The sequence below is a fragment of the Clarias gariepinus genome, chromosome 2 (genome assembly GCF_024256425.1).
Source record: "Clarias gariepinus isolate MV-2021 ecotype Netherlands chromosome 2, CGAR_prim_01v2, whole genome shotgun sequence".
Taxonomy (NCBI): Eukaryota; Metazoa; Chordata; class Actinopteri; order Siluriformes; family Clariidae; genus Clarias; species Clarias gariepinus.
Window position 1 is genome coordinate 13,270,879 of NC_071101.1, and position 26,200 is coordinate 13,297,078.

Sequence of the window (26,200 nt, forward strand, 5' to 3'; positions counted from 1 at the left end):
CAAAGCAGGGTTTTTTTTTTTAAATTGAAGACCTCATTTAATAAAGCACTAAGCAGGATTTATTTTTTTTTTCATAGAAAAAACTACTTATTTAAAGAAGTAATAAACAGGGCTTATTTTTATTTTAAACAACTCATTCTTTAAAGAAGCAGGGTTTATATTTTCAGTGTCATTATGTCAAAGGATTTAGCTAAATCCTGGAATTTTAAAGACAAACTCCAAAACTGACCCTTTTTACACTACTGTTGGACTTGACTCATCAGTATCACTTCAGAATTTTTTTTTCTTAGTCAGAATTTTTCAAGCGTGATTTCTTTTTTAAAACTGTCCCGTTTTTACTGTTGCACAATGACTGTCACATGCTACTTCACTCATGGCACGCAAAATGCTGAGTGTTTTACTTAGAAATATGCCGTATCACGAAAAGGCAATATGATTTTAGTTTTGCGCTGTCAGTGTTTGGAAAGATTGTTGCAAGACCATAAACTTTGTTTTTCAGTTTTAAGTTTTATTACCACACATAAATTACAACAAGTAGAAAAAGGTTCTTTTAAACATACACGTTTTTTATACAGGACATTTCCTTAGCTACATTTTAAGGAATTTATTTTACACACAAGTTGATTTTTGAGCGCAGACAGTGCACATCTACTGACATTTAGTAGACACCGAGTAGATTAAAGGAACCATTAAACAATAAAATTTACACAATGTTCCCCTTTACACCACTTATCCAAAAAACACACGTGCTCGACGTTCACCACCATGTCCGTCTATTGATTGGAGATAAATCCTGTCGTTTTATTAGGAACACCTGTACATTACGGTGCATATACAGGTCAAGAGCTTCAGCTAATGTTCACATGAAAGATCATAATGATGTAAATAAACATGTGATCTTAAACAGTGACTGTTGGTGGCAGACGGGCTGCTTTGAGCATTTCTAAAGCATAAATGCTGATCTCTAGAGATTTTCATTCATTATAGACTTATTCAATCTCATTATGCACGTCAAAACTTTATGTGGATGCGCTTCAACAGTGAAGATCAAATCGTGTTCCTCTCCTGTCAGACAGGAACATACGCCTCTCATATCTTTACCTGCCATTAACCAAAGCTGCTGATCCGTATCTGTAGGATGATGCCATGTGCATGTGACTGAACGACTTGTATCAGTATGAATGTTCCCACAACAGGAGCAGATGTGTGTGTACACTACGACTCTGATCTTCATCAGCGATGTTATCTTTGTATTTACAAATGAAATTATATGATGTTAAGCGAATCCAGTTGTCTAAGAGGGCAGTGTTCAGCTACACGAGAAGTCCGTGTTTAATAGACTACAGCAAGTCAGAGATCACAGGTGCATGCGGATTACGTATTAAAAAAAAAAAAGCCACACTGTCTTTATTGCAAAATCTTAAACATCACATATTTGACTAACTGACTTTATCTTTGCCTTACTTTTTTTTTGCCACCTTGTTTTTTTATGATAGTGCTGACTTAAGTCTACTCTGGCTCAATTTATTTCTGTTAATGCTGACTTCAGCTTCTTCATTGTAACCCAAACTGCACAACCATTAGTGCGAAAAACTTTGGTTGAATTTTATTTTGATCTACGAACTGTAAAACTCACGTATAGCTTCCACCACTTTTTCACAACTGACGATATACACACGTGCATGCGAGTGACTTGTTGCTTGCTAGACTAAAGGTAGGATAGATTACCAAGTGTAATTCCATACACACACACACTCTTGTCCACATTAGAGCACTGGTCTGTCCTGCAATAAGTCCAGGTGACAAACAAAAAAAAGAGAGAGGGAGAGATGCTTAAGGCTTTGCGGATCCTGTTCATTTCTTCATCTTCATATCAGCCTCTATAGCACTGCGGCGCCCTCTGGTGCCTCCATCCTGGAAAAACAGAAAAAGCAATGGGTGCAAGTATGAGCTCATGGACATTCTGTCAGACATGACACACCAGACACTGTACACTCTAAAACTGATTTCTTCTTTTACATAAATGTATAAAAATTAAAATGTATGTATAAATATACTAGTTAGTTATATGGTCTGTGCAAAACTCAATTCAGTCCTACAACGGGAGAAAGTGTGCGCGCGTATGTGTGCGTGTGTGTGTGTGTAAAAAGCAAGACGACAGGCATTAAGGGAGCAGAGAGAAAAGCTGGATACTTACAAAAAGAGAAAGAAGGAAAGCAGGAGAGGCCATGGGGAGACTGTCCTGTAGGAGGACAAACAGCAGTGAGAAAGAGAGTCCCTCTCACACACACACTCACACGTCTCTGTATCTCACAACAGACACGCAGCAGCCTACAGACATGTCTAAGAACTACAGACACGCAAAAAGATATACGGACATACAGACAGACAGGTAAAGCAGAGTAAAGCACATACAGCTTTTTTTTTTTAACAACAAGGAACTTTCAAAATGTTGCATGAGTGATTGAAAATTGCCACAGAAGAACAAATCCAGTGACCTTTTTAATGCTGTGACTGTAAAAGCGCAGACAAAGATTTATGTTCTCCAACGCAGTGAACATAAGGCATGCGCTTTTATGGGGCATCCTTATTTTTTTCTTAAAAAAAAAAAAAAAAAAAGTGTGAACTGCTTCATTACCTCCTGAGTCACAGGGCTTGGAAGAGGAGCTCTTTATTTCTTATCTCACTTTACGTTTTGGAGCAGAAGATACCAGGGGTGGCGCTTGCATGCCACTACTCAATCTGATCACTCACAGTGGAATGTCTCCATGTCGCTTTGTCTTGCAGCGAAGTGAAGACGCTTTACAGCATTTAAAATAATTTCCTAGGCAATCAATATAATTTGGCATGTCACTTTGAATCAGTCAGCACCAGCTCTCGTCATTTTTACAGAGCGCCTTCAGCAGACCACCTGCTGCTCAAATGACTTTGGGTGGAAAAAAGGCCCGAGTGCTTCAATTCCTCAGGGTCAATCATGACTTAATTTTTCTACATCTTTCCTTTGGTGCTTTGTCGTCTTCAAGATGGAGCCATGATCGGACTGCCTGCTTTATGTCTGAAATGGTGGCCTCCCAAAAACTCCATCAATCAGTGATGTTACTATGACAAAGAAGCTTCGAAGCTCGGAGGGGGCGTGTCCATATGAAGCCTTGCTTAGAGGCGCGTCGGTTCAACAAATGAGAAATGAAGCCATTTACGTGACTGAATCATTCTGCAGATTTTTGTTTTTTAAACTCATAAATCAAGATTCAGGATTTTTTTTATTTTGCATTTCACAACAAACTTTACTTTTTTAATTATCGGCTGGGAAGCCACGACACCTAAATGAGGCTTCACATCATCGTCACGACCTTTAATGGCCCAAACGTGGAAATGGTTTGGAGCGAGGTCAGGACTGTACGGGAGATGTGGCAATAACTCGCAGTTGAGTTCCTGTAACGTTCAAGTGGAGTTGGTGATAAATTGTGTGTACAGTTTCCACAGACAGATGCGTCTCCTCCGCACGATAGCGAAAAGTTATCTGTCAATTTTCAAGAATCAGATGTTTGGGAACGACTGCGGTGGGTCCCGAGCCACCTTGGCCAGGATTGTTATTCACGGATGTACGGCCTTCTTAAAAACATGTACAAATCAGAAGGGACAAGATTTTTAGTTCTCTTATTAGTGAAGTCTTACTGTGTGGATTAGTCTCAAATATTCCAAAGTATAAAGTTGCACTTTTACAGTGTGAAGAAATAAGTTCTGCCCTGGGATGACCGTCATCACAATGTGGCGATACTCTACTCAGCATAATACATGCTAATAAAATAAAACACAGTAAAATCTTGCATCTGTTTCATTTTTCTTTTTCTAAAGAAAAGTCATTGTTTCTGTAGTATAGAACAGGATCTTCCACAATACAAAGATATCAAGACTTCGGTGGAAACACATCTAACATGGATATGGAAGAGACACTGTGTTAACATCCTGGTTAAAAGTCACAAAACATCAACAACTCAAAGCACTTGTACAGTACAGTATGTTCACCAAATACACAAACTAACACCAGGAGAAAGCACACACAACCACACACATGTATTAGTCGTACACAGCAGGTTGTGAATACACACACACACACACACACACACACACACACACACACACACACACACACACACACACACACACAAATACAGGAGCTCTCATGTACAGGTGGGATGGAAATGAAAGCAAAAGCTAGAGAATGTGTGTTTCATTTCGCTTTTTTGGACACGCCCTTGTCGAGTAGTGCTGAGGGGATTTTCCAGGCAGGACACACTTCTCTTTTCCAGAAGGCAAAATGGAAAAATATATGCACCATCATTTTATTATCTAGCTTACAAGGAGGAGTGTTAAATTTCCTGCCGTGAGAACTAGCTAGCAGATCGATCGTTTTCTGAGTGATGTAGTGATATTTTTTTAATATATATATTTTGAACATTTAAAGATTTGGACGTACAAACAGCTTTATACTCAACGGGATATACTCAAGAATATAAAATTAATGTACTTGTACATCTTTCACGCCGTTGATGAAAATGAAGGAGATGAGGCGGACTCCCTCACGTGATCCTTGTTTCATTCACTTCAAATTCAGAAATTTGCCAATTTTATAATAAAATTTTTATAATATTAATATTTGAAAATTGTATGAATACAAAAATAAACTGAATGAATGAATTCAGTCTAGTCATTCAAATAGGATAAAAGTAATGGCACCTGAGTCTGAGCTTTTATTAGGATAAAAGTAACGGCACCCGAGTCCAAGCTTTTATTAGGATAAAAGTAATGGTGCCCAAGTCGAAGCTTTTATTGGGTTAAAAGTAACCGCACCCGGGTCTGTGCTTTCATCAAGATAAAAGTGACGGCACCCTGGGTCCGAGCTTTTTTTAGGATAAAAGTAAGGGCATCTGAGTCTTGTTGCTAAAAGTTTTAGCTCCCTTCTTTTTATGTGTGTGTGTTTGTCACTTTCAGCTTACTGTGAGCTTTTGGCCTTTTATTGTGGATGTCACTAAACGTAAATCAGCTGTGCCGTGAACATGCTAGGGTCATCTACTACTGACTGGCACTTATTAACATGTTTACATAAAAAATCTAGACAGAATTTATAAACTTTTTTTTTTTTTTTTTTTTTTTTGGAACGCCAGATTGGAGAGGTTTTCGCCAAAGCAGATTTAATCTCTCGGGCTTACAAGAAGTGATCTTCCAAAGTTTATGTAAAGCAGCAGAACGTAGTGGCATGTAAGAGAGAGAGAGGGGATTCCACAAACATTTTCAAGGAAAAGTGTTCCACAAAGAGCGTGTTAAAAAGAGAACTGAAAGCAAGGAAAGCCACTTGTGTGTTTTGTCTGAGATGGAGCTGAGAAAGATGACAGATCAGTGCTTGACAGGAGAATGTGAGAGAAATGGTAGATGAGCGATTGGTGTTTGTGTGTAAAAAAAAAAAAAAAAGTATTGTGGAATGAATTGTGTTTGATATAGTGTGAGATAGGAGGTGGTAAATGTCCTGAAGTGTGTGTGAATACAAATTTTAACAAATAGTACGCCACCAACACAAACCACAACTGTAAATAATGTATTAAATAAATAAATAACATTTTAAGGCCAAGTTTCCCAAAATACAGCAGTGAGGAGATATTACACATGTTTAGTGACAGTTTTCTGCTTTTAAAGCTGTTAGTGTGTGGTGTATGACTGCAGGGTTTCCATATCAGGAGTCGGTGGCTCACTGGCTGCCAGGGAGGATCCATGTGAAACCTGTACTTTCTAGTTCATAATTATATACAGCGCCGACAAGGTTTTCAGACCCTTTCATGTTTGCTACATTTTGGTTTCATGCTTATCCTAAAATGTATTAAATCCCCCCCACCCACAATCATTCTATACGCAATAATTTTTTTAAACAAAAAATATTCCATTTACTGTATTCAGAGCCATTTTTTAGTACTTGGTTAAAACACCTTTGGCAGTAATGACAGCTACAAGTCTTTTTGTAAACATTTCTACAAGCTTCATCTTCACAAGGCACATCTTTCTTCTGGAAGTTTCTTCCATTCTTTTTGACAGAATTGTTCAAACTCAACCAGGTTGTATGGGTACCAACCATGTCCAGGATTCTCCAGAGATGCTCTTTTGGGTTTAGATCAGAGTTATTCTGAAGCGACTCCTGTGTTTTCTTTGCGTTGTGCTTTGGTTCACTGTCTTGCTGAAATGTAAAGAGTTGCCCCAGCCTGAGATCCTGAGCACTCTGGAGAAAATTTACAGTACACTCAGGATAGCTCTTTATTTTGTCTGCATAAATTTTCCATCTATACGGACTAATCTCATAGTCCCAGTCGCTAAAAATTCCCCACAGGATGATGCTCGAGTTCCTGATTCCAAATAGTCTGATCTTTGTGTCATCTGACCAGAGGATTTGTTTTTCATGGTCTGAGAATCCTTCAGCCGCTTTTCAGCAAACTTCCAGCTAGAAATCATTTGCATTTTAGTGAGAAATCTGGCCGCTGTACCACAGAAGCCTAATTGGTTTAGAGCAGCGGTGATGATTGTCCTTCATTAATGCTCTCCCATCTCCACAATAGAACTTAGAATCTTATTTATAGTGCCCTGCGTTCTTGATTTCCTGTCTGACCAAGGCCCTTTGTCCCAAGTGTACCTTTTCGAAATATGTATAATAAATTCAAATAGCCACAGGTGGACTTCAATCAATCTGTAGAATCATCTCAAGGACCACTGATAGGAATAGAATGTGGCAGAGCCCAATTGCAAGTGTCACAAAGGGTATAAATACTTAAGTAATTGGGATATTTCAGGCTTTTCTATTTAATAAATTAATGAAACACTTCAAACACCTTTTTTCCCTTCTGTCATTGTTAAATATTGTCGATAGAATGATAAACATTATTGTAATAAATTTTTAAACAAATGCGAAATCTAACAAAATGTCAAAACTTCCCTTTGATGCTGTTATGTTCGAGAAAAAAAAATGACTAAGCTGTATTAATTTATTAAACACTCAGCTTTCTCGTATTGTTTAATGCACTCGGGTGAAACGATGAACACACAACCTCAAGTAGCTTATTTCTTATTTTGAGAAACCTGGCCCCTTAGTGATCCCTCAGGCTGTTTCTGCATCACTACACCACAACATGCACGATTTATTTCAACTGAACATCAACACACACGTTACACATCACAAAGCAGGCAGGACATCATGTGGATGGAGTCATTATGGTGACATGGGTTTGCTTCAGGTCTGGTGTGTGTTTAAGTCACAGACACGTCGGCGTACACATGACAGTAGGCCACAGAGAGGAATCATGCGAATGTAACAGGTTCATGCAGATGATGCAGCTACAAACTGTCGCACACACGTTCACGTCCTTCTCAAGGAAAGAAGTGATCAAATCTCACCAGGGAAGCTTGAGGCATGTGTGTTACCTTGTTTGTTTGTTTTTTTACCAATTTCTGGTAATTTAAAAGGGACACAGGGCCAGTGGGGTGGGGAGGACACAAGTGTTTAGTGAATCAGAACTATTCTGAACAGATTCTTTCACTTTTACAAGTTAACATGTTGAAAACTTACCATCAAGTGATCTTTCTAGAAATTCAACTCGACTGAGTAGCTGTTGGACTCGTGTCAATCATTTTTATGAAATTTCCTGCCAGGCGTTTGTTAATTAGCTGATGATCTTTGTTTCCTGAGGTGTCCAGGACCAGATTTACACCTGGCATTCTCATGGAACTGATTTATGATTACACTGTTTCCTAATATGTTAAATGTCAGATTGATGTTTTGCCAAAAGTACTCGCTCACCTGCCTTCACATCCATATGAACTTGAGTAACATCCGGTTTTTAATCCGTAGGGTTTTAATATTATGTTATGATGACCTCACAAATGCGCTTCTTAGAAGAATGAAATGGAAAAAATTTCCATAAACACATTCCTAAACCTTGTGGAGAGCCTTTCCAGAAAATTTGAAGCTGTTATAACAAAAAAAAAAAAAAGGGGGGGGGGGGCAACATCATATTAAACCTTACGGATGCTTATCAAGTTCATATGCACGTGAAGGCAGGCGAGCGAATATTTTTGACATATATATGTGTTGTTCCTCTCTGATGTCCATCTTGACTGAAAATCATTTATGCATTTTGGATTTTGGATTGGTGCTTTTAATGTCCTCAAAAAAAAAAAAAGTCTTGAGGACTGAGTCGACCTTTTATACGCTGTTTAAACAGCTTTATTACAGGTTATCCATGATTAGCATGCTCTCACGGATTGTGATCAGACTTTAAATAACAGCTTTTATCATGAGGATGTCTAATTGTTTGGTGAAACAGCCATTTTTAGCCATTAGCCACTTCTAGTTTAACCTTTTTTTATACTGTTTTAAAGGCTTTTCCAGAAAAAAAAAATTATAATAATCTATGGTTTGTTGTGTTAAAGAGTTATAATTGTAAAACTTTTTTCCAATATTTCCATCCTAGTTTTACAAAAGTTATTTGCATGTTCTATACAATAAATATTTATGTAAGTCAACACCCCCATTACCCCCCACCCAGAGCACCCTTATATTGCCTATAAATGCCTATTTTCATAGTTTAAACCCTAAATATGCTCCCAAAAATTCAGCTTAATAAATTATCCTTAAACTTTAAATATAAGAATTTAACATAAAATTTAATTATACAAAAAGCTACATCTCTGATGTCATCTGCCTTATATCTAAACAAATAATTTACTCCTACTAACCTGGGATGGCAATATGTGAATGGTACAGAAACAGTGACTTTTTTTTTTTTGCCTCAAATGCCTCCAACGTCTCAAAACTCAACTCAGCAGTGAGCAACTGAGCGACTGGGCTTCTAACGCACACGGGGCTTCTAACGCGGACAATTTTTTAGACTAACTTGCGCTCGTAGTATTTTGAGACTTGTGTAAGCATGTACTGTATAATAAGAGGATTTTAAGACAATATGCTCATACGGTTTGGAGGCTTATAACTCACACAATTCTTGATATCGTGACACCATAAAAATCTGTTTCTGCTGTACCAATCGAAAGCTTGTTGGCTCTGTCCAGAATTATTTATATCTGAGGCTGATGGGCCGATCACTAGATCACTGTATTCAAACTGAATACCAGCCATTTCTGGTCGGTGCACTATTTATATCCTACAGCACAGTGAACTGTTTTTTTTTTTTTTTCACATGTCCCAGTTAGGAAGCTAGGGTCAGAGCTCTCCTGGAGCTGACAATGTTAAGTGTCTTGCTCAAGGGCTCAACAGTGGGCAGCCTGGCAGTGGCAGGGACTTGAACCTACAACCTTCAAAATAATAACCTTTAAATGAGCTTTAACCGTTTGAGCCACCACAGCTCAAACAACTATAAAACATGATCTGTGCTAAAAACTGTAACGGCCTTAGCCGATTATAATCCATGAATCATTAATACCTTTATGTTTTTTTAACATAAAACCAAGAATCAAAAACCTTTAAAAAAAATAAAAAATGAAAATAATAATAATTATTCTTATTATTCAACTGACAGCAGCTTTTTTTTTTTTTTTCAATTTTATGCTGAAATAAAGAAAATGGAAAAAAAAAAATTAACAGGACCTTTCATTCCCTACCACTCATAATGAAAGATTTGTGCAGTTACACAAATCTTTAGACTGGGGCTAAGACGATTCCTCAGTAATTCGATTACAAAAAATGATTGAGGCAAAATCTTCTGCCTCGAAGCTTCTTTTAAGTAATTTTAAAAGCTTGCATTACGTTTTTAAACAATTATTTGTTTTGCGCGACACAGCGCGCTTCCAGATGCAAGTCGCCAGTAAACACCGACGAAGAAGCAGCGCTTATGTCACCCACAAAGCGGGAGGAGACGCAAACAGTAAGCTGTGTATTGATTTGAGGGAGCGTTCTGGTGCGGGCTGCAAAATAGAAGGTAGCGATAAAAAGTTTTTAGTTCTGAAAGTTGCACAACTAATGTTTGCCTTAGTTTTTTGACGCTTAAAGTCATTTGAAATGACTTTATTTTAGTTTTTGATCTGAGAAAAGGCTTTAAAAAATATATGGCACTGTAATGCACGTAATTCATCTCAGTCAACTTTAAGCTATTCCTTGTGTTGTAAATAATGACAATGTTTTTTTTAAATGCTGTATACATTTTAAAAATAAAAGTTGATTTTTCAATTTAAAAAAAAACAATTAATCTTTGTTTCTCTTATATATTTTACATTGCTGTTTAATTAAGCATAAAAATACAACTTTAGACTGACTTTTAAAGTCTCAGTTTAGAACTTTAGACTGTCATTTTTTCAGCCTTTAGTTACGAATAACATGTTCTGCATTTTTAAAAATACTGTTCAACTTTATTAAAACCAAAATAATGCTACAGATAGGCATGATTAAATTACACTGGTGCCCAAAATAGCATACAGAGCATTTGATTCCTAGTATGGCACCTTTATATGGCACCTATTTTGCCTCAGACGTTTTTTTTCTCCTATTCATATAGAACATGCTGCAAAGTCGTATTGTGTAAAACTGGGTTTTGGTTCTTCTGTAAGTAGTTTGTAATTTACGTAGTAAAAAATAAAAAAAATAAATCTTTAGAATTTTCTGTACACAAACTGTCCAAATTGTTCTTATTTCCTTCTTGGTGTGTATGAAGATTATAGAGGTGTATTGATATCCAAGAGAGATTTACACCCCAAATAGAACAATCCAATGTAAATACATTTTAAATGGGTGTTTTTGTAAGCATGAAACTGCCAGGTGTAAACAGGTTCTGCGTGCACAGTATATGTGTGTGTGTTTAATCTCACTGACCTGTTTAATAGTATCTTGTTTGGAGTTGTTCCTTTTCCTTCTGGACATGGCTGCTGGTTCTGGCTCTAAATGTGCATCATTGTGTGCTGGGCTCAGGCTCTAAGTATATGAGACTATGCGTTAGGCGATGCAGCGAGCGCTATGCTTAATGACAGGGACTTTAGCAGGATTGGGGATTGTTTCTCCAGCCAGGATCAAATGAAATCAGGTTTCTGATCACTCTTCCTTGAGCCGGAGTCGGCGTGTCGGGTGTGCACGGCTTACCTTGTCGTTGGGGTCTTGTTTTCGGTTGGCCTCTCGCCCGCGGAGGCTCTTGGCGCTGATGCCCGATTCGGACGTCTGCATGATGAGCTGGGTCGCCAGGAACTGCTGGATCTGCTCCAGGACGTCGCGCTGCATCTCCAGGGCCATGTGGTAGACGTCATGGTCCGAGCTGTTGTACATGACCGCGTTCTGAAACATAAGCATGATGTCTCGCTGGAACTCGGCCGTCGTCCGGATCTGCCCCGTCTCGATGTTCTTTTTGATTGCGGACAGGTCCATGGGCCTGATCGAGAGGGTGGGAAGTGTGAGACTGTGTAGCTGACTTACTGATGTTGTTAAAGCTATTCATTTACATCCAACTCATTCAAAAACAAGACAAAAAAATGCTAGTTTAGTGATTGCTCTTAGTAATATGACCTCGACATCATGTCAACGTGTTTTAGAACCTGTGTACGATGCTGTGGTAGCCAGGGGCGATGTCATCGGATACAGGCTGCAGAAACACACTTGCATACCTGTGCGTATCACCAGACATAAGTCTTAAAATCACAAGCCAGAAAGTAACCATTCTAAACGTTTAATTTAACAGCACTAACCTGTGATTGGCTGCTGCCCGCCACACCAACATGATGGCCTTCTTCCATATCTTTTGGGCCTGCAAAGCCTCCTGATCCTCACTGCACATCGAACTGGCACGCAGCAGGACAACAGCAGACGATAAACTAATTATTTAATGAGTTTAGACATATTCTGTTTTTTCAAAAACTCTGCCAACACCCACACCCTACTCACAACTGGGATGAGGCGGGGCTGCTGGCGGTGGAGTCTGCTGTGGTGTAGCGCTGGGAGTTGGTGCCGTACCCGTCCTCGCTCTCGCTTGCCGGGGGGTCCACCTCTGAAAGATATGGTCCCTCTCCGCATTCTTTCATCTCCATCCCTTCGTCTGCATCCACCTCACTCCCTCCGTCTTCGTCCTTCACTTCCTAAAGCGAGATGAGAGACATATCCACACGAAACATCAAGTTAAGTCGAGTCTGTAGTTTTTCTTTTTCAGCGACTTATTTATATATACTTGTTTTCTCTTTCTTTTCCCATCTTTTTTACCATGGAAACCTGGTTGTCAGCTTAATTTTCTATCCATTGTTGAGTTAAAGATCACGTACCTTCGGGTCTCTCCCGGAGGTAGAGCTGTCCTCAGAGTCGAGGCAGGGTGTCTCAGCCTCCGGCTGCGTCCACTCCTCGCTCTCGCACTTCACAGACGGACTGGGTGTCCTGTTCTCCGTCTGTTCCTCCTCCCTTGCTCCGTCCTCTTCTCCTTCCCTCTCTTCTTCTCCTCCTGCTGTCTCAGGCTCACGTGCGTTTCCCGGAACTGCCGCGGGGGCGGATTCGTGGTCCTCCGTGGGCAGCTCGGACACTCCAGTCTGTCCTATCTCTTCCACCATGACGGATTCTACCACAATAGCGGCGGACGCAGGAGAGGGAGAGCTAAGCTGGGGTGTGGTAAAAACTCTAGATTCCGGCTCGGGGGGTTTAAAGGGCTGTGACTCCCAGGGGTCTGAGAGAGAGTGACCCCCGGCTACTGCCTCCTCACATAGCGATAGAGCAGCCTCAACTGCTGCTGCATCCAAAACCTCCACCGAGTCGTCCACCTGAGAGAGAGAGAGAGAGAGAGAGCACATCACAGAATTGTTGAAAATAAAAGCTGTAAGGTAATTTGATCCTTGGATTGCCAATTCAATAAATAATGCTTTTGTGTATCTCTGGATATATTTTTTGTACCTTTTCTTCAATAATAGCTATAATGTCCCCCACTGTCTCCAGGTCCAACTCGTCTTCCATGTAAGACACAGCCACCAGATCCTCCACAAGCTCACCCTCTCGCTCCTCTGTCTGCTCCGACCCAGACTGTACCGTCAGCACTGACTCTGGACCAGAACATTCTGCTACTGCAGCTCCTAAACACACATACACACAGTTTAGTTTCTGCATCAAAAACAGGACTAATGCTTCTCCTCATGTTTTATTGGTGGTGGTGGTATAATGTGCTTGAGGTGAAAATGCAGCAGGAAGCTTAAAAATGCCCAATCACAGCGAGATTTAAAATCAGTCTGATTTAACAAGCATCACAAACTGCACATAGATGGACAAAAGAAAAATTGACATGAAGCTAGTAGTATTACAATAATAATAAAAAAACATATAACGTAAGTTTGTGGTTAAATAAAAGGAATACTCCAGACATTTCTTTCATTATCGCATCTCTAATGTACAAAATATTACCACACGTTTCACGATAAAAGCACAGCAGAACCTCAGCATGCTAATTTAATTCATTCTGAAGGCAAGATATTAAGGCTAAAAACTCGTACTGTGATACGTTTTTTCTCCATGAGAAAAAAATTTAAATGCAGATAACTACATTAGATTTGATTAGATTTTGTCATAATCCATTCCAGGTACTCAAAAATGTAACCAATATTACAAATTATTAATTAACCAAAATTAACAAACTAGCTTCGCTTGATTTTAATCGGACCATGCACAACTTCGGCGTTTGGTTCGTATGGCAAAAGTGCTTTGCACTTAGATGCCAAATTTAAATTCTTAAGGCGAAAATTTGTAAAGGAAGGCGTTTATATGCTGAGGTTCCACTGTATTGCATTTCATTTTATTGTACATCTCCGTTAGGTTGAAAATCTTTGAAGTATTCCTTTAAAGACTTAGCTCAGATCATTTCCTTTGTAAACTGATAGATGGAAAAAAGAAACCTACACCGAGCTGTAATATAGAGTGTAAGAGGTAAAGAGACCTGTGCTGGGTATAAAGTGGTGTCCAGAGACGGGAGGAGCTACAGTGGGGGGGTTAGTGGGCTCAGCGCTGGCTGACATCTGGACTGGGGGAGCGGCTTCCAACAAACGTGATAATGTTGGCGCATCTGACACACAGACACACAAAACACAGATACAGCGCTAAAACCACACATACTAGGCACAGGAAACTAGTGACGGGGGGGAAAAAAGCCAGACGGAGATGCAACGCAAAGCTATCTCTGTTTAAAAACACGACAGACTGCAGAGGTGGATGAACGAAAAATAAGAAATAAACATGTAAATTATGAATTGCTTATTAAACTGCTCTACAGAGTCATTCACTCGAAAGAGGCCCTGAATATTCTGTATTAAGTCTCGCTACGACGAACCAATCTGAACAAAACAACATACAATGTGCTCCTCAGTATATGGAGCTCTGAGCGCGCCGGGATGTCCTCGAGTCGGACCGATAAAGTAGGCGCCAGACAGCCATCGCTCCAAATCAATCATATTGTTTAGCCTAGCTTTCCTTCTTCAACTTTTTAACCAAACGCAGTAAGACGATGGAGTTTTTATTTTTTTTTAATAGTCTAAAGTAGTGACGTAGTGAATGTCCACCCCTTCAGTCACATTATACAATTTTGCATTAGACTGCATCTGAATATTTTTTATATTATGGCGCTTGTACTTTTACACTGACAGAGCAAACATAAGCAGAAGCGCAACATAGCAAAACTTCACTCAAAGGCAATCACAAAGCATAACAACTGCATTTCATATTTCTCATGTAAATATACACCATCTTTATCCCAACTGTAAACAGAACTAACTTCATTAAACCTGTTTGCTGTTTCTGCTCACTAACTATAAAGTATAGCAAACTAAAAATAGGTAGTCCCCTGAACAAGTTCTGTCCCGGGAGCAGGTTCGTAAGTCTGATTTGTTTTTAAGTCCAAGAAACTGAGTCTTAGACGCCTTTGACATGCAAATACAATGTAAAGCATACCAATCCACTTGGCTTAATCTGTTCCCTTTCTGCGCCTAAAAAAATTAATCTTCTGTGAAATTTAAGTGCTGTTATCTTTGCGCCTTTAATTTGTGAGGGGAATCCTGGATGGCATTTTGTCGCAAAGCTGTTTTTTACTGGATTTTCAAAAATTAGAATTATTCTGCATTAATCGGGCTCCCGGACTGATTCATTGAAACCGGTGAGGCTGAATCATTTCTCCCGCATGTCCCGCACACACATACAATATACCAGACTTTAGACATTTTATACATTCACTTACGCACTGAAAATATTGTAAATAATTGTAAATATCGGTATCTGGTGCACTGCAGTGTCTATTTTTTTGTACAATACACGTGAACTACTTCCGCGATTGAACCGGAAGTAGATCGGCGGTCCGTTCGGACATTCATAACTCGAATGGTCATAAGTCGGGGACTACCTGTAAATAATAATAATAATAATAACAATATATTACAAATTAGTGTTTTTATCGCTTCTGAATACATTAAATAACGGTCCTAATGCAAGTATAATAATTTTCATGCATAACAAAACCAGCAACATGTAACGTTAGTTGTTAGAATTGTAACAAGCCGATGCATTAAGAATAAATATACTGTAATTTACTTAAGCAAATTAATATTATTAGTAGGATTGTTAGAGATCTGTACTCCTGAGAGACACCCTGATTAAAAACGAACGAAGGGAACGCACAATTTATAGAATTAAATCTAAATCCGGGCAGTAAACATACCTGCCTTATTAAAACGTGTAAATTAAGCACAGAAACCTAAAATGATGATTTAGACGCGCTAAGGGTTTACCTGTCGAGACGTCATGGCTGGTGGAATGAACGGCTGTAGGGACGTGAAGATCCACACTGTGAGCACCGTTACTGAGAGCTGCAGCCACCTCGCCTTCCACCACCTGAACGCAACACAAACAGCGATTTTATCAACACAACCCACAATTAAAAAAAAAAGAAAAGTAAAAAAGTAAGTTACAATGCTTTTTCGATTTCAATCTGTTATGCTTACCAGTCTGGGGCTGGCTGATAGGAGGCTACCTTTCTTCAACAGCTCAGACAACAACGGCGAAGGTGGGGGCGTGGCTTTCTGATTCGGGAGCTTCTTCTGTGGGGATTCATCTATCAGAGAACCCAGACTTCCCTCTTTATGCACTGGACCGGTTGACTCAGACACCGGAATGAACACTGGCACGCCCTGTGTCTGAGGAAAACACACAATGATTACAATGAGAGGAAATCTGAGGTTCTGAATTTAGTACCCAGGTTGCATTTTGCAACGAGCGGACGTTTAAACCTGAGAGACTGCTAGAGGGGGGCATGAACGCACCATAGGACTGGGACAGGACTCATCCATAATTGGCTGAGGAGTGTCAGGCTGTGAGACATCCATGCTGGGTGACCCAGCCCCCAGGGGAGAACGTACGGTGATGCTTGGGTGCCTCTTTGTGTTTTTAGCAGCTTGTCGTGCTGGAGATGTACGTGTATGTGTAGGGGGAAGAAAAAAAATATATAATTTTTTATACCTTTAATATAAAATGTAAAATAAAGGACCATGCATGCAACTTGTGTTCTTCTGCACCTACCCTGATAGGCCGCCTCTGTAGCCCTCTTCTTCTGCTCAGCCTCCTCCTCCTCCTGTTTCTTTTTTCTGTCAGATACATTTACACACCATAAGTGTGCAACAAAACTCATCACAGCAATCAACTAAATTTTATAATATGAGAACACATGGGTGCGCTTGTTCCTTTAGTGGCCAGCGAGTGTATGTAAAAGCAGAGTGTGTAACTTACAACTCATGCTCATGTCTACGTTTAGCAAAACCACTCAACTATGCTTACTTTATACAGGCAGCTCCCGAATTATGAACAAATGTCCGCAGATATGAAAAGACTACAGTTCGACAAATATTCGTAAATCTGAACAAATCACAGAAGTACCTCACATGTAGTGTACAAAAAACAGACACTGCAGATGCAAATTTAGTATACTTTTCAAGTGGATTGGTATACTTTACGTTGTCAATTCGTGTCGAAGGCATATAAAACTCACTTTATCGGACTTAAGAACAAATCAGACTTATGAACGTGCTCCCGGAACGTAACTCGTTAGTAAGTCGGGGACTACCAGTAAATACTTTCCCCCTAAAGACAAATAAATTATTCCTACTGAGAACATTCTTCTACACACTCTTCTACATTCTCAAAAGAATAGCAAGGCCTGACAATAATACACATGAACTGAAAAGCTTTCCTTACTGTTCAATCTCTCCCCAGAGCTCCTCAAGCTTGGAGTCCATGTGTCCTGCCTGAATCAAGTCAACCTCCTTCTTCAGCTTCCTACAAACAAACAAAAAACGTTCAATAATTAATTCAAAAGCTGAAAGGATACTATTATTGCTTAAGAACTCAATGTAAATTTGTTCCATCTGCAAAATAATCAGCAATGAATTAATGTAATTCTGTTTGGTGTTTCCCACAGTCTGAAATATACTTGTAGTGGAAGCCAGCAGCACTGGACGGGTTTACTTGCCAACACAAAAGTGGTCTTCTACATACAGCAAATGACACATACATACGACCTTTAAAACAATATTTTGATTGCCTAATGATTCTATTAATTTTACATTTCAAAAATCCAACATACTAACCCTCCCTCCCTATATCTACCCATATGTGCAGTGTAACACAAAGAAAAAAAAATGAAGAACTAAACCTTGGAGTTTACAAAATGGCAGTTTGTAAAAGTTGGTCGGCCCTAAAAGCCAAAGCATTTGTAGCAATTTTTTGCATTAGTATGTTTTAACAAATATTTCAGGGTCTGGACTAGTGATGCACCGAAATGAAAATTCTGTGCTGAAACCAAAAATTTAGGATGCATTTGGCCGAAAACTGGAAAAAAAATTTTTTTTTTACTTTAAAAACACGCTTACTCTATATTTGTATTGTAATAATGATTTGTAATTCATATTCTTATAAGAATATATATTCGTGTATATGAATTACAATACAGAATATACAGTATATGTTCTATTATATATAAAAACTATAGTACATTATTACAATACAAATATAGAGCAGTCGTGTTTTAATTTGGCACCTTCAGGGCGCAGGTTCGATTCCCAGCCAGGCTCGATTCCCATTTCTGTGTGCATGGAGTTGCATGTTCTCCGTGTTGGTGGGTTTCCTCCGGGTACTCCGGTTTCCTCCCACAGTCCAAATATATGCAGATTAGACTAATTAGCGTTCCCAAAATTACCGTAGTGTCTGTATGTGTGTGTGCCCTGTAATGGATTGGCACCCTGTCCAGTGTGTACCCTGCCTCATACCTAAGCCTCCTGGGATAGACTCTAGGTCCCCGCAACCCTGAATACAGGATAAAGCGGTATAGAAGATGAGTAGGTGTTAAATTTTTTTTTTATTAATTTTAAGATTTTTTTTTGTGCTTTCTTTAGATTGTTTATGCAGCATTACAATTATAAGAAAAAGAAAAAAAAAAGAAGATGACAAAGTGTATTTTGTGAGTTCTACAATTATAAGACATCATATCCATATTCCGGTAGCAGCAACATTGACATGTTTTAAAAGCAACGATAACTTTGCCTCTACATGACATACCAGAAAACCCAAATGCACAGTTTGATGTCTGAAGCCTCTCCCAGTTGATGGGATTTTTCCCCCCAACAAGATAACCATGATGCACTTAGTGTACAATGTAAATGCAGCAGGGTCAAAGATCAAATGTCAGGATAGACACCTGTATTTCTCCTGTGTGTCTTTGAGGAGTTTTTTGAGCTCGTCAATCCTCTCTGCTGTGAGCCTGCGCACGATCACGTCCTCGATGGTCTCGACCACTTCTCCCTTTTCACCACGCTTCCGCCTGTGGAACATCAACACACTGTCAGCGCTCAAAGCCCTCATGAGTCATTTAAAAAGCATGCTCACCACTGATCCTCTAAAGTCTCTAAAAGGTATATGTGTGAGAAAAAACATCTTGAGTGTACTTAAGTGGTACATAACTGCAGTGACATGAGGTTTCCAGAGAAACGAGACACATGTCAAAGCAAAGGGCTTTATTTAGCTGCTTCGCTCTTCAGTACAACATTATTGTCTAAGATTTCTCTTCTCTGGAAAGCTTCTGTACTAAATTGCAATTATTTGCTAGGCTTATTATTCAGGTGCCTTATTGCACGTTCTAGCAAGCAGGAACAATTTCATGGTTTTAATAACATTTGGATTTTCATATTTACAGGTAGTCCCCGACCTATGAATGAGTTTCATCCAGGGAGTGTCCAACAAAGTGAGTCTTATACGCCTTTGACACAAATACAGGATGTAAAGCATACCAATCCATTTGGAAATGGAATTGGAAATAAATCTCACACAAATCAAGTGTAACAGTGTTGTCTCTGCGCCTTTAAATCATGAGAGAAATCCCAGATGCCATTTTATTCAGTCTGTGTTTTTTTGAGGATTCTCTAAAAATACAATCATTCACCATCAGAATGGCCTTACAGGCATCCAATCTCTGGCTTTTTAAACTTGAAGCGATACTATGTGCAGTATGATACTTGTTACACTCACTTCGGGGCCTCTGTGGTCTCCAGGAGCTCTGAATACTGGGAAGCGCAGTGCTGCGTTGGTCACAAAAAAAAACAGAAATGTGTGTTAATCTTGAGAAACAATTTGTCTTCAAGCTGTATGATCTTTCTCCAGTGACCTGGGTAGATAATCTTGAAACATTGCCTTATCTGTAACTTTAGCAAATTTGAATACCTTTTGAGAAAACCAGTCTGGAGGGCGGCCCTGCTCGGAGAAAGGTTTGATGGCTCGACTCACAGACACCCTGTAAGAAGAAGAGTGAGAGGAAAATTTGTGCTCATACATCACATAGAAATGTTTTATTTTAAACAAAGTTTTTGCATGCCTTGTGTGTTTATTAGTGCTTGTGGTTTTGAAATTTTGCAATTATTAAGTTCACTCAATACACTGTGTTTATATAGCACTTATTCTTTAGCACTTACTTTTTTTTTTAAAGCATTTAAGAATAAAGATCCCCATCACTCACATCTTTCCTTTTCTATTTCTTATATATATTTTTTTGTATACATGTGTTAGATGTGATTTAATATTAACATAGACACTCACTGATATTTTAGGTAAAGGTAAAGCACTTAAATTTTAATTTTCTCCTTATAGCACTTATTCAACTTTTCTTTTTATAACTATTTAGGCCTCTTTATTAAATCTTTTTCTTTTAACTACATGGTTCGAGGTGAGGCTTGACACAACACAAAGCACTGTGTTGTTGTAATGGTTGTTATAGATTGCACTTATCTTCTAGCACAATAAAATATTTATTTATTTATTGCTCCTACCATTTGTATTTGCAGGTGCATGCATGTATGTATATGTACATGGGAGTATTATATATATAAAATACTTTGTTCATCATAATAATTTCTGTTGTAGTATGGTCATCCTCCAGTTTTTTTTTTACTATGCTATACATGATTGATGATCTGTAATCGCTACTCCATGTTTATTTCCTTTGGGATCAATAAAGTATCTATTAAAGAAAGGTGCATCCTGAAGACATCATGAAGCTAAATAAAACATCCTGAATGAAATCCAGAATGGACTAAATGAGCTCTAAATGAGCTCTGTGTTGATGTAGATCATGCGATCGCTTCTTGTGATGTTCTGGGATGTGTTCCTCACCAGTTCTGATCTCCGCTCCTCATCACTGAGGATGCCAGGCACAGCTTTTCCCGGATGGACCACGGCTCTGTTGGCCCGAGGGCCAGCATCTTGTGCTCTACACAACCCAAAAACAAGGTTATTAATGAAAGGGTTGTTTATTTTTACAGCACAAAATTAACATACATCATCTATTATTAATATATCAACATACTGTAACTGAGTACTTGCTATCTACATTCTTTGCAGCCCCTTGTTTTTTTTTACCCTAACATCACGACCTAAGAGTAACCTCATTCCTAAATCACAAATAACTCTCTCTCTCTCTCTCTCTGAAATGTCCTAATATACAACACAGCGGCTAAGACTAAGGCTAGCTCAGTAGCAACGGTAACTAGCTTAGCTCTGAACACCAACCAAGCTTGTCTTTTATCATATTGAATCTTTTGCTTAAACACAATAAAATATTAAGTATATAATCCCTATTTATTACACATAACCATCGACGGTAGTGTATAAACAGTATTAATTTCACTCGGGTGTTTGCTAGCTACCCGCCTGACTAGCTAGCTTTTGTTGTTAGCTCGCCTCACGATAGTTTTATTTCTAAATTTCTTACATAAATACAACAATAACGCGCATCAAGGTTTGATTCCTTCTCTTTCTCTTGTGCGCTGATGATATTCAGCGCCAGCAAACAAATATTATTGCCACTTACTTCCGACTCCGGTGGACATTTCGGCTGCTAGTTGCTCTCGGCACACATTTATCTCTACTAGCAACCTCTCTGTGCTTGGAGCGGAGCACTTCCGCCTGCACGAGAACGGCGTCAGGGCGTCTTTAAAAGTAGTTGCGTAACCGCTTCTTTTCGAATGGGGGATTAGCTCAAATGGTAGAGCGCTCGCTTAGCATGCGAGAGGTAGCGGGATCGATGCCCGCATCCTCCAATACAATTTTTAAACCATTTTGGTGTGAAATATATTTACTTTCACATCAATAGAACCGCAGAAATAAAATTTAACGGGTGTTCTATGTACATAAACATCAAACGGAATTTAAATTTGCACGTCATGACGTGACAGGCTGCATGCATATGGGGGATTAGCTCAAATGGTAGAGCGCTCGCTTAGCATGCGAGAGGTAGCGGGATCGATGCCCGCATCCTCCAGTATACTTTTTTAACTTTTTTTTTAAACTACTTTTGGTGTAATATGTAGTCTCCTTTACACCAATTATGCGTCAGAAGTCGCCACAGCGAATCATTTGCCTCCATCTAACCCTATCCTTTGAATCCTCTTCTCTCACCCCAACTAACACAATGTCCTCTCTCACTGCATCCATAAATCTCCTCTTTGGTCTTCCTTTATACCTCAGTTCCAACCTCAGCATCCTTCTACCAATATGCTCACATATCCCTCCTGTGAACATCCCCAAACCACCTTAATCTGGCCTCTTTGACATTATCTTCAAAACATCTAACGTGGGTTGTCCCTCTGATGAACTCATTCTTGATCCTATCCATCCTTATCACTCCCAAAGAGAACCTCAACATCTTCATCCTTGTGTCCTTCAACTCTACTTCCTGTCTTTTCTCCAGTGCCACTGTCTCTAAGCCATAGAGCATCGCTGGTCTCACCACTGTCTTGTACCCCTATCCTTTCATTGTCGCTGATACTTTTTTGTCACATAACACGCCTGACATTTGTTCCAACCTACCTGCCCGCCTCTTTACCTCCTTTCCACACTCTCCGCTGCTCTGGACCCTTGTTTCTAAGTACTTAAAGTCCTGCACCTTCTTTACCTCTGCTCCCTGTAGTTTACCACTTAGGTTCCTCTCATTCACCCACATATATTCTGTCTTGCTACAGCTAACCTTCATTTCTCTGCTTTCCAGAGCGTACCTCCACCTTACTAGATTTTCCTCCACCTGTTTCCTGTTCTCGCTACAAAGCACAATTTCATCTGCCAACATCATTGTCCATGGAGACTCCTGTCTAACCTTATCTGTCATCCTGTCCAACCATAGCAAACAAAAAGGGACTCCGAGCTGATCCTGCATGACATTCTTCCTTTTTCAACTTTCAAAACTTTGTCCTCTCCTCTGATTTTGTCCTCTTTACCTTTCTCACCACTAGGGTCATTTTACACACCACCATCCTGTGTTGTCTGGCTACACTCTCCCCTACCAATCCTTTGCAGTCACTAATCTCCTACAGATTACAACGCTGACACATTTTGTAGTCCACCTGAGTGCTTCTGCCACCGCTCTTATGTTACCTTATATTCCTGCCTCTTCTTGAAGAAAGTACTCACTAATGCTATTTCCATCCTCTTTGCAAAGTCCACCACCAACTGTCCTTCTCCGTTCTTGTCCTAAAGACCAAACCTGCCCATCACATTCTCATCACCTCTGTTCCCTTCCCCTTGGTTTTTGGTACACTTTGTTTGTTTATTTGTTGGTTTGTTTTACTCAATATACTTTGGTTTTGTAATTGTTATTGTGTCGCGTCGTTTCTTGTTCTGCTACGCTTGTGCAACACCAGAAGTGATATTTATAAACTTGTATTTAGATTCACGACCCCGACGCAGTGTAACTAGCTTTAATAACAGCTGAAAATTACACCGTTAGTATGCGCTCACACGAGTGTCATAAGCGATGTTCCTTGCTAATTTTTCAGACAAAACAGTCTTTCCTTTAATGTGTGTTTACGTGAAATTCAAATAAGAAAGGTTTACTGTGTAATAAAGGTTTTTTAAAAGGTTAAAAATAAATTTTTTTACTCAGCCTCTCTTATGTGTGTGGGCGCGCGTAATTTGACACCGTGCCGGTTTATACTGTCTCTCTCTCTCTCACTCTCACACACACACAGAGCGTAAAACACTTAAACGGAAACACTTATCTGTCGGGATTTTTAAAAACTTTTTTTAAAAGGTAAACTGCAGGTTAATTTGTTTTATTTTTACTTTATATTTTGTGTTAATTATTTTTACATATTTATTTTTTGGGCTGTGGAACGAATAATTGGAGTTTCCATTATTTCTTATTTTATTGGGAAAATACAATTTGGTGTACGAGTGTTTTGGAATACTAGCTTCCGAAACAAATTATGCTCGTACTCCAAGGTTTCACTGCATACTCTCCTTTAAACCAATTGCGGGGCAAAAATCTAATTAAACAAGTGTTCTATGTACATAAACATCAAACTAAATTAAAATGTGCGAGAAAAAAAACATTGTGACGTAACAGTGCACATACATGTGGGGGATTAGCTCAAATGGTAGAGCGCTCGCTTAGCATGCGAGAGGTAGCGGGATCGATGCCCGCATCCTCCAGCATAGGTTTTAACTCCTTTCGGTGTAATATATAGTCTCCTTTACATCAATTGAGAGGCAGAAATAAAATGAAACAAGAGTTTACATGTTCTTTCCATGCATGGTGAGTTTCATCTGGGTTTTCTGATTTCTTCCCTTAAGGTTTCATAATATTGTAAGACACTGTAATCTAATAAGAAGATTCCTGTGCTCTAAGAACAGACCCCTTAATGTGCTTTCCCATGCCTTATGTGGTATCACCTTCTATATACTGTATCCAACGAGGATATATCCAAATGGCTCTTGTCTGCTAGAACCCTTTTGTTTAATCAGGAGAATGCAAATGTATCTCCTCTTACCTGTCTGTCTCCGGGTCCCTTTATGACTGACATGGTAATGACTGGTTATTTTGATGTTCGGGACGTAGCACCGTTGTGCTCTCTTTGCTAAGAATAAACAGAGATCCTCAGACATCATGCCTGCGTGTGTGTGTGTGTGTGTGTTTGTCTCTCCCGGTTGTTCGGGCCCGGTAAGTGTATCAAGGTGCAGGGGACACAACAAGCTCAAACTCTTTTTCTCTAAGCTTAAAACTTTGCTCGGACACACTGCTTCTTCATTTTTAAACTTAACATTCCCACAGTCCAAAGACATGGAGATTAGGCTAACTGGCATTCCCAAAATTGCCCGTAGTGTGTGAATGTGTGTGAGTGTTTACTGGAGGTCCCACCGCGGCCATACAAAAATGGGAACGGCCCCATGTGCATTTGTTACATCACGTCATGACATTTTCCATTAAAATGGTCACAACTGACCTCCAACGGTTGTCATTGGCCTCCATGGTCCCTAGTTGGACAACAGAGGTTCCTAGATGGATGGATGGAATGAGTATTATAAGGGAATAGTAAGTAGAATAATGAGTACTATAAAGAAATAATGAGTAATATAAGAGAATAATGAGTATGATAAAGGAATTATGAAGAGTATTAGAGAATAATAAGTATAATAAAGCAATAATGTGTCAGATAAGGGAATAATAAACACAGTGGTCAGCATTGGCCTCTACGGTCCCACCTGGAATGAGTAGTATAAGCGAATAATAAGTATTAAGAGTATGGCAAGGGAATTATTATCATTATTGTTCAATGTGAAAAAAAAAATGCATTTTACACATTCAATTAATATTTGTGTGAGCGCGTGCGTGTACGTCTGGGTCGTGTGTGGCCGCTAGATGGCGACATTGGCCGATTTATTTATAAAACACACAAGCCCCTTTAGTCAGCAAAAAAAAAAAAAACCAGAAGGAAACGTATACAGGAATTTAAAATTGTATAATTGTTAATCATAACGAATTCGCAAGGGTATCACACCTATAACATACAGGTAGTGTAGCACATTGACGTGAGCTTCTTATTAATCTTCTGACGAACCCTTGCTGGAGGGGGATTAGCTCAAATGGTAGAGCGCTCGCTTAGCATGCGAGAGGTAGCGGGATCGATGCCCGCATCCTCCAAAGTAACGTTTTCCTTCTCACTCACCCTTTAATATATATGTTCTACAGACATTTGCTTAAAACAAACCCACAGCAGCTGCAACACACACACACTAACTCCCACCTAAACAGTTAAACAACCTTAATGGCGTGCAAGTGGAAATAAAATGATTGAAGTAAAAACATAAGAAAAATAATTAAGTGAGTAAAAACAGTGTAGTAAGACACTTCATCATTTAAAGAAACAAATATATGAACAGATACATAAATAAGTCACATCACAATAATTAGACACACAAATGAATAGAAAGGCGGCAATAAATAAAATAAATAAATAAAAACGCACAACTGCAAACCTATCAAGACATGGCCATCCACCTGAACTGACAGACCTGGCAAATAAGAACATTAATCAGAGAAGCATCCATGGTAACTTTGAAGGAACTGCAGAGATCCACAGCTCATAGTGCACTCCACATATCTGGCCATTTGTAGAAATGGCAAGAAGAAAACCATTGTTGAAAGAAAGCCATACCGAATCCCATTTGCAGTGGAACTACAAATTAGATTACATAGAGGTGGACTCGGGGTGGCACGCTGGATAAGAGCGTCTGCCAAATGCCTAAATGTAAATGGTGTAGTGGTTAGCACTGTCGTCTTGCTCCTCCAGGGTCCATGGAGTTGCATGTTCTCCCTGTGCTTGGTGGGTTTCCTTATGGTACTTCAGTTTCCTC

The 26,200-nt window shown here is 39.3% G+C and overlaps 1 protein-coding gene and 4 non-coding genes across 9 annotated transcripts; 4 read left to right on the plus strand and 1 right to left on the minus strand.

Annotated features, from left to right (window-relative positions):
• Positions 1–487: 487 nt before the first annotated feature.
• Positions 488–21,485, minus strand: brd8b (bromodomain containing 8b). Of its 5 annotated transcripts, none has more exons than XM_053481352.1 (19): positions 21,384–21,485; positions 20,687–20,783; positions 19,742–19,811; positions 19,550–19,599; positions 18,723–18,845; positions 17,225–17,305; positions 16,553–16,617; positions 16,297–16,436; positions 15,979–16,170; positions 15,766–15,868; positions 13,929–14,054; positions 12,899–13,074; positions 12,283–12,768; positions 11,912–12,102; positions 11,716–11,808; positions 11,566–11,634; positions 11,120–11,402; positions 10,856–10,954; positions 488–1,914 (listed from the first exon to the last, which is right to left on the minus strand). In XM_053481352.1, the coding sequence occupies exons 1-19, from the start codon at positions 21,400–21,402 to the stop codon at positions 1,855–1,857; spliced, it is 2,523 nt and encodes an 840-aa protein (XP_053337327.1). In that variant the 5' UTR covers positions 21,403–21,485; the 3' UTR covers positions 488–1,854. The 5 variants fall into 5 exon arrangements, with proteins under 5 accessions (XP_053337327.1, XP_053337335.1, XP_053337320.1 ...); XM_053481360.1 differs by lacking the exon at positions 10,856–10,954 and adding an exon at positions 2,198–2,242 and having other exon boundaries at positions 11,716–11,841; XM_053481345.1 differs by having other exon boundaries at positions 11,716–11,841.
• A 54-nt stretch (positions 21,486–21,539) lies between these two features.
• trnaa-agc (transfer RNA alanine (anticodon AGC)) lies at positions 21,540–21,612 on the plus strand. The gene has a single exon. It is a non-coding gene; the product is annotated as a tRNA-Ala (tRNA).
• A 148-nt stretch (positions 21,613–21,760) lies between these two features.
• Positions 21,761–21,833, plus strand: trnaa-agc (transfer RNA alanine (anticodon AGC)). The gene has a single exon. It is a non-coding gene; the product is annotated as a tRNA-Ala (tRNA).
• Positions 21,834–23,925: 2,092 nt separating this feature from the next.
• Positions 23,926–23,998, plus strand: trnaa-agc (transfer RNA alanine (anticodon AGC)). Its single transcript has one exon. It is a non-coding gene; the product is annotated as a tRNA-Ala (tRNA).
• Positions 23,999–25,414: 1,416 nt separating this feature from the next.
• Positions 25,415–25,487, plus strand: trnaa-agc (transfer RNA alanine (anticodon AGC)). Its single transcript has one exon. It is a non-coding gene; the product is annotated as a tRNA-Ala (tRNA).
• The last annotated feature ends 713 nt before the right edge of the window (positions 25,488–26,200 follow it).

Excerpts from the sequence above, each read along its gene's own strand:
- brd8b (XM_053481345.1), bottom strand. Across the intron at positions 17,306-18,722 it reads GACACACAGGAGAAATACAG|GAAGCTGAAGAAGGAGGTTG; the intron begins GTGTCTATCCTG and ends GTTTGTTTGTAG. Across the intron at positions 11,842-11,911 it reads AGCCCCGCCTCATCCCAGTT|TTTATCGTCTGCTGTTGTCC; the intron begins GTGAGTAGGGTG and ends TTAAATAATTAG.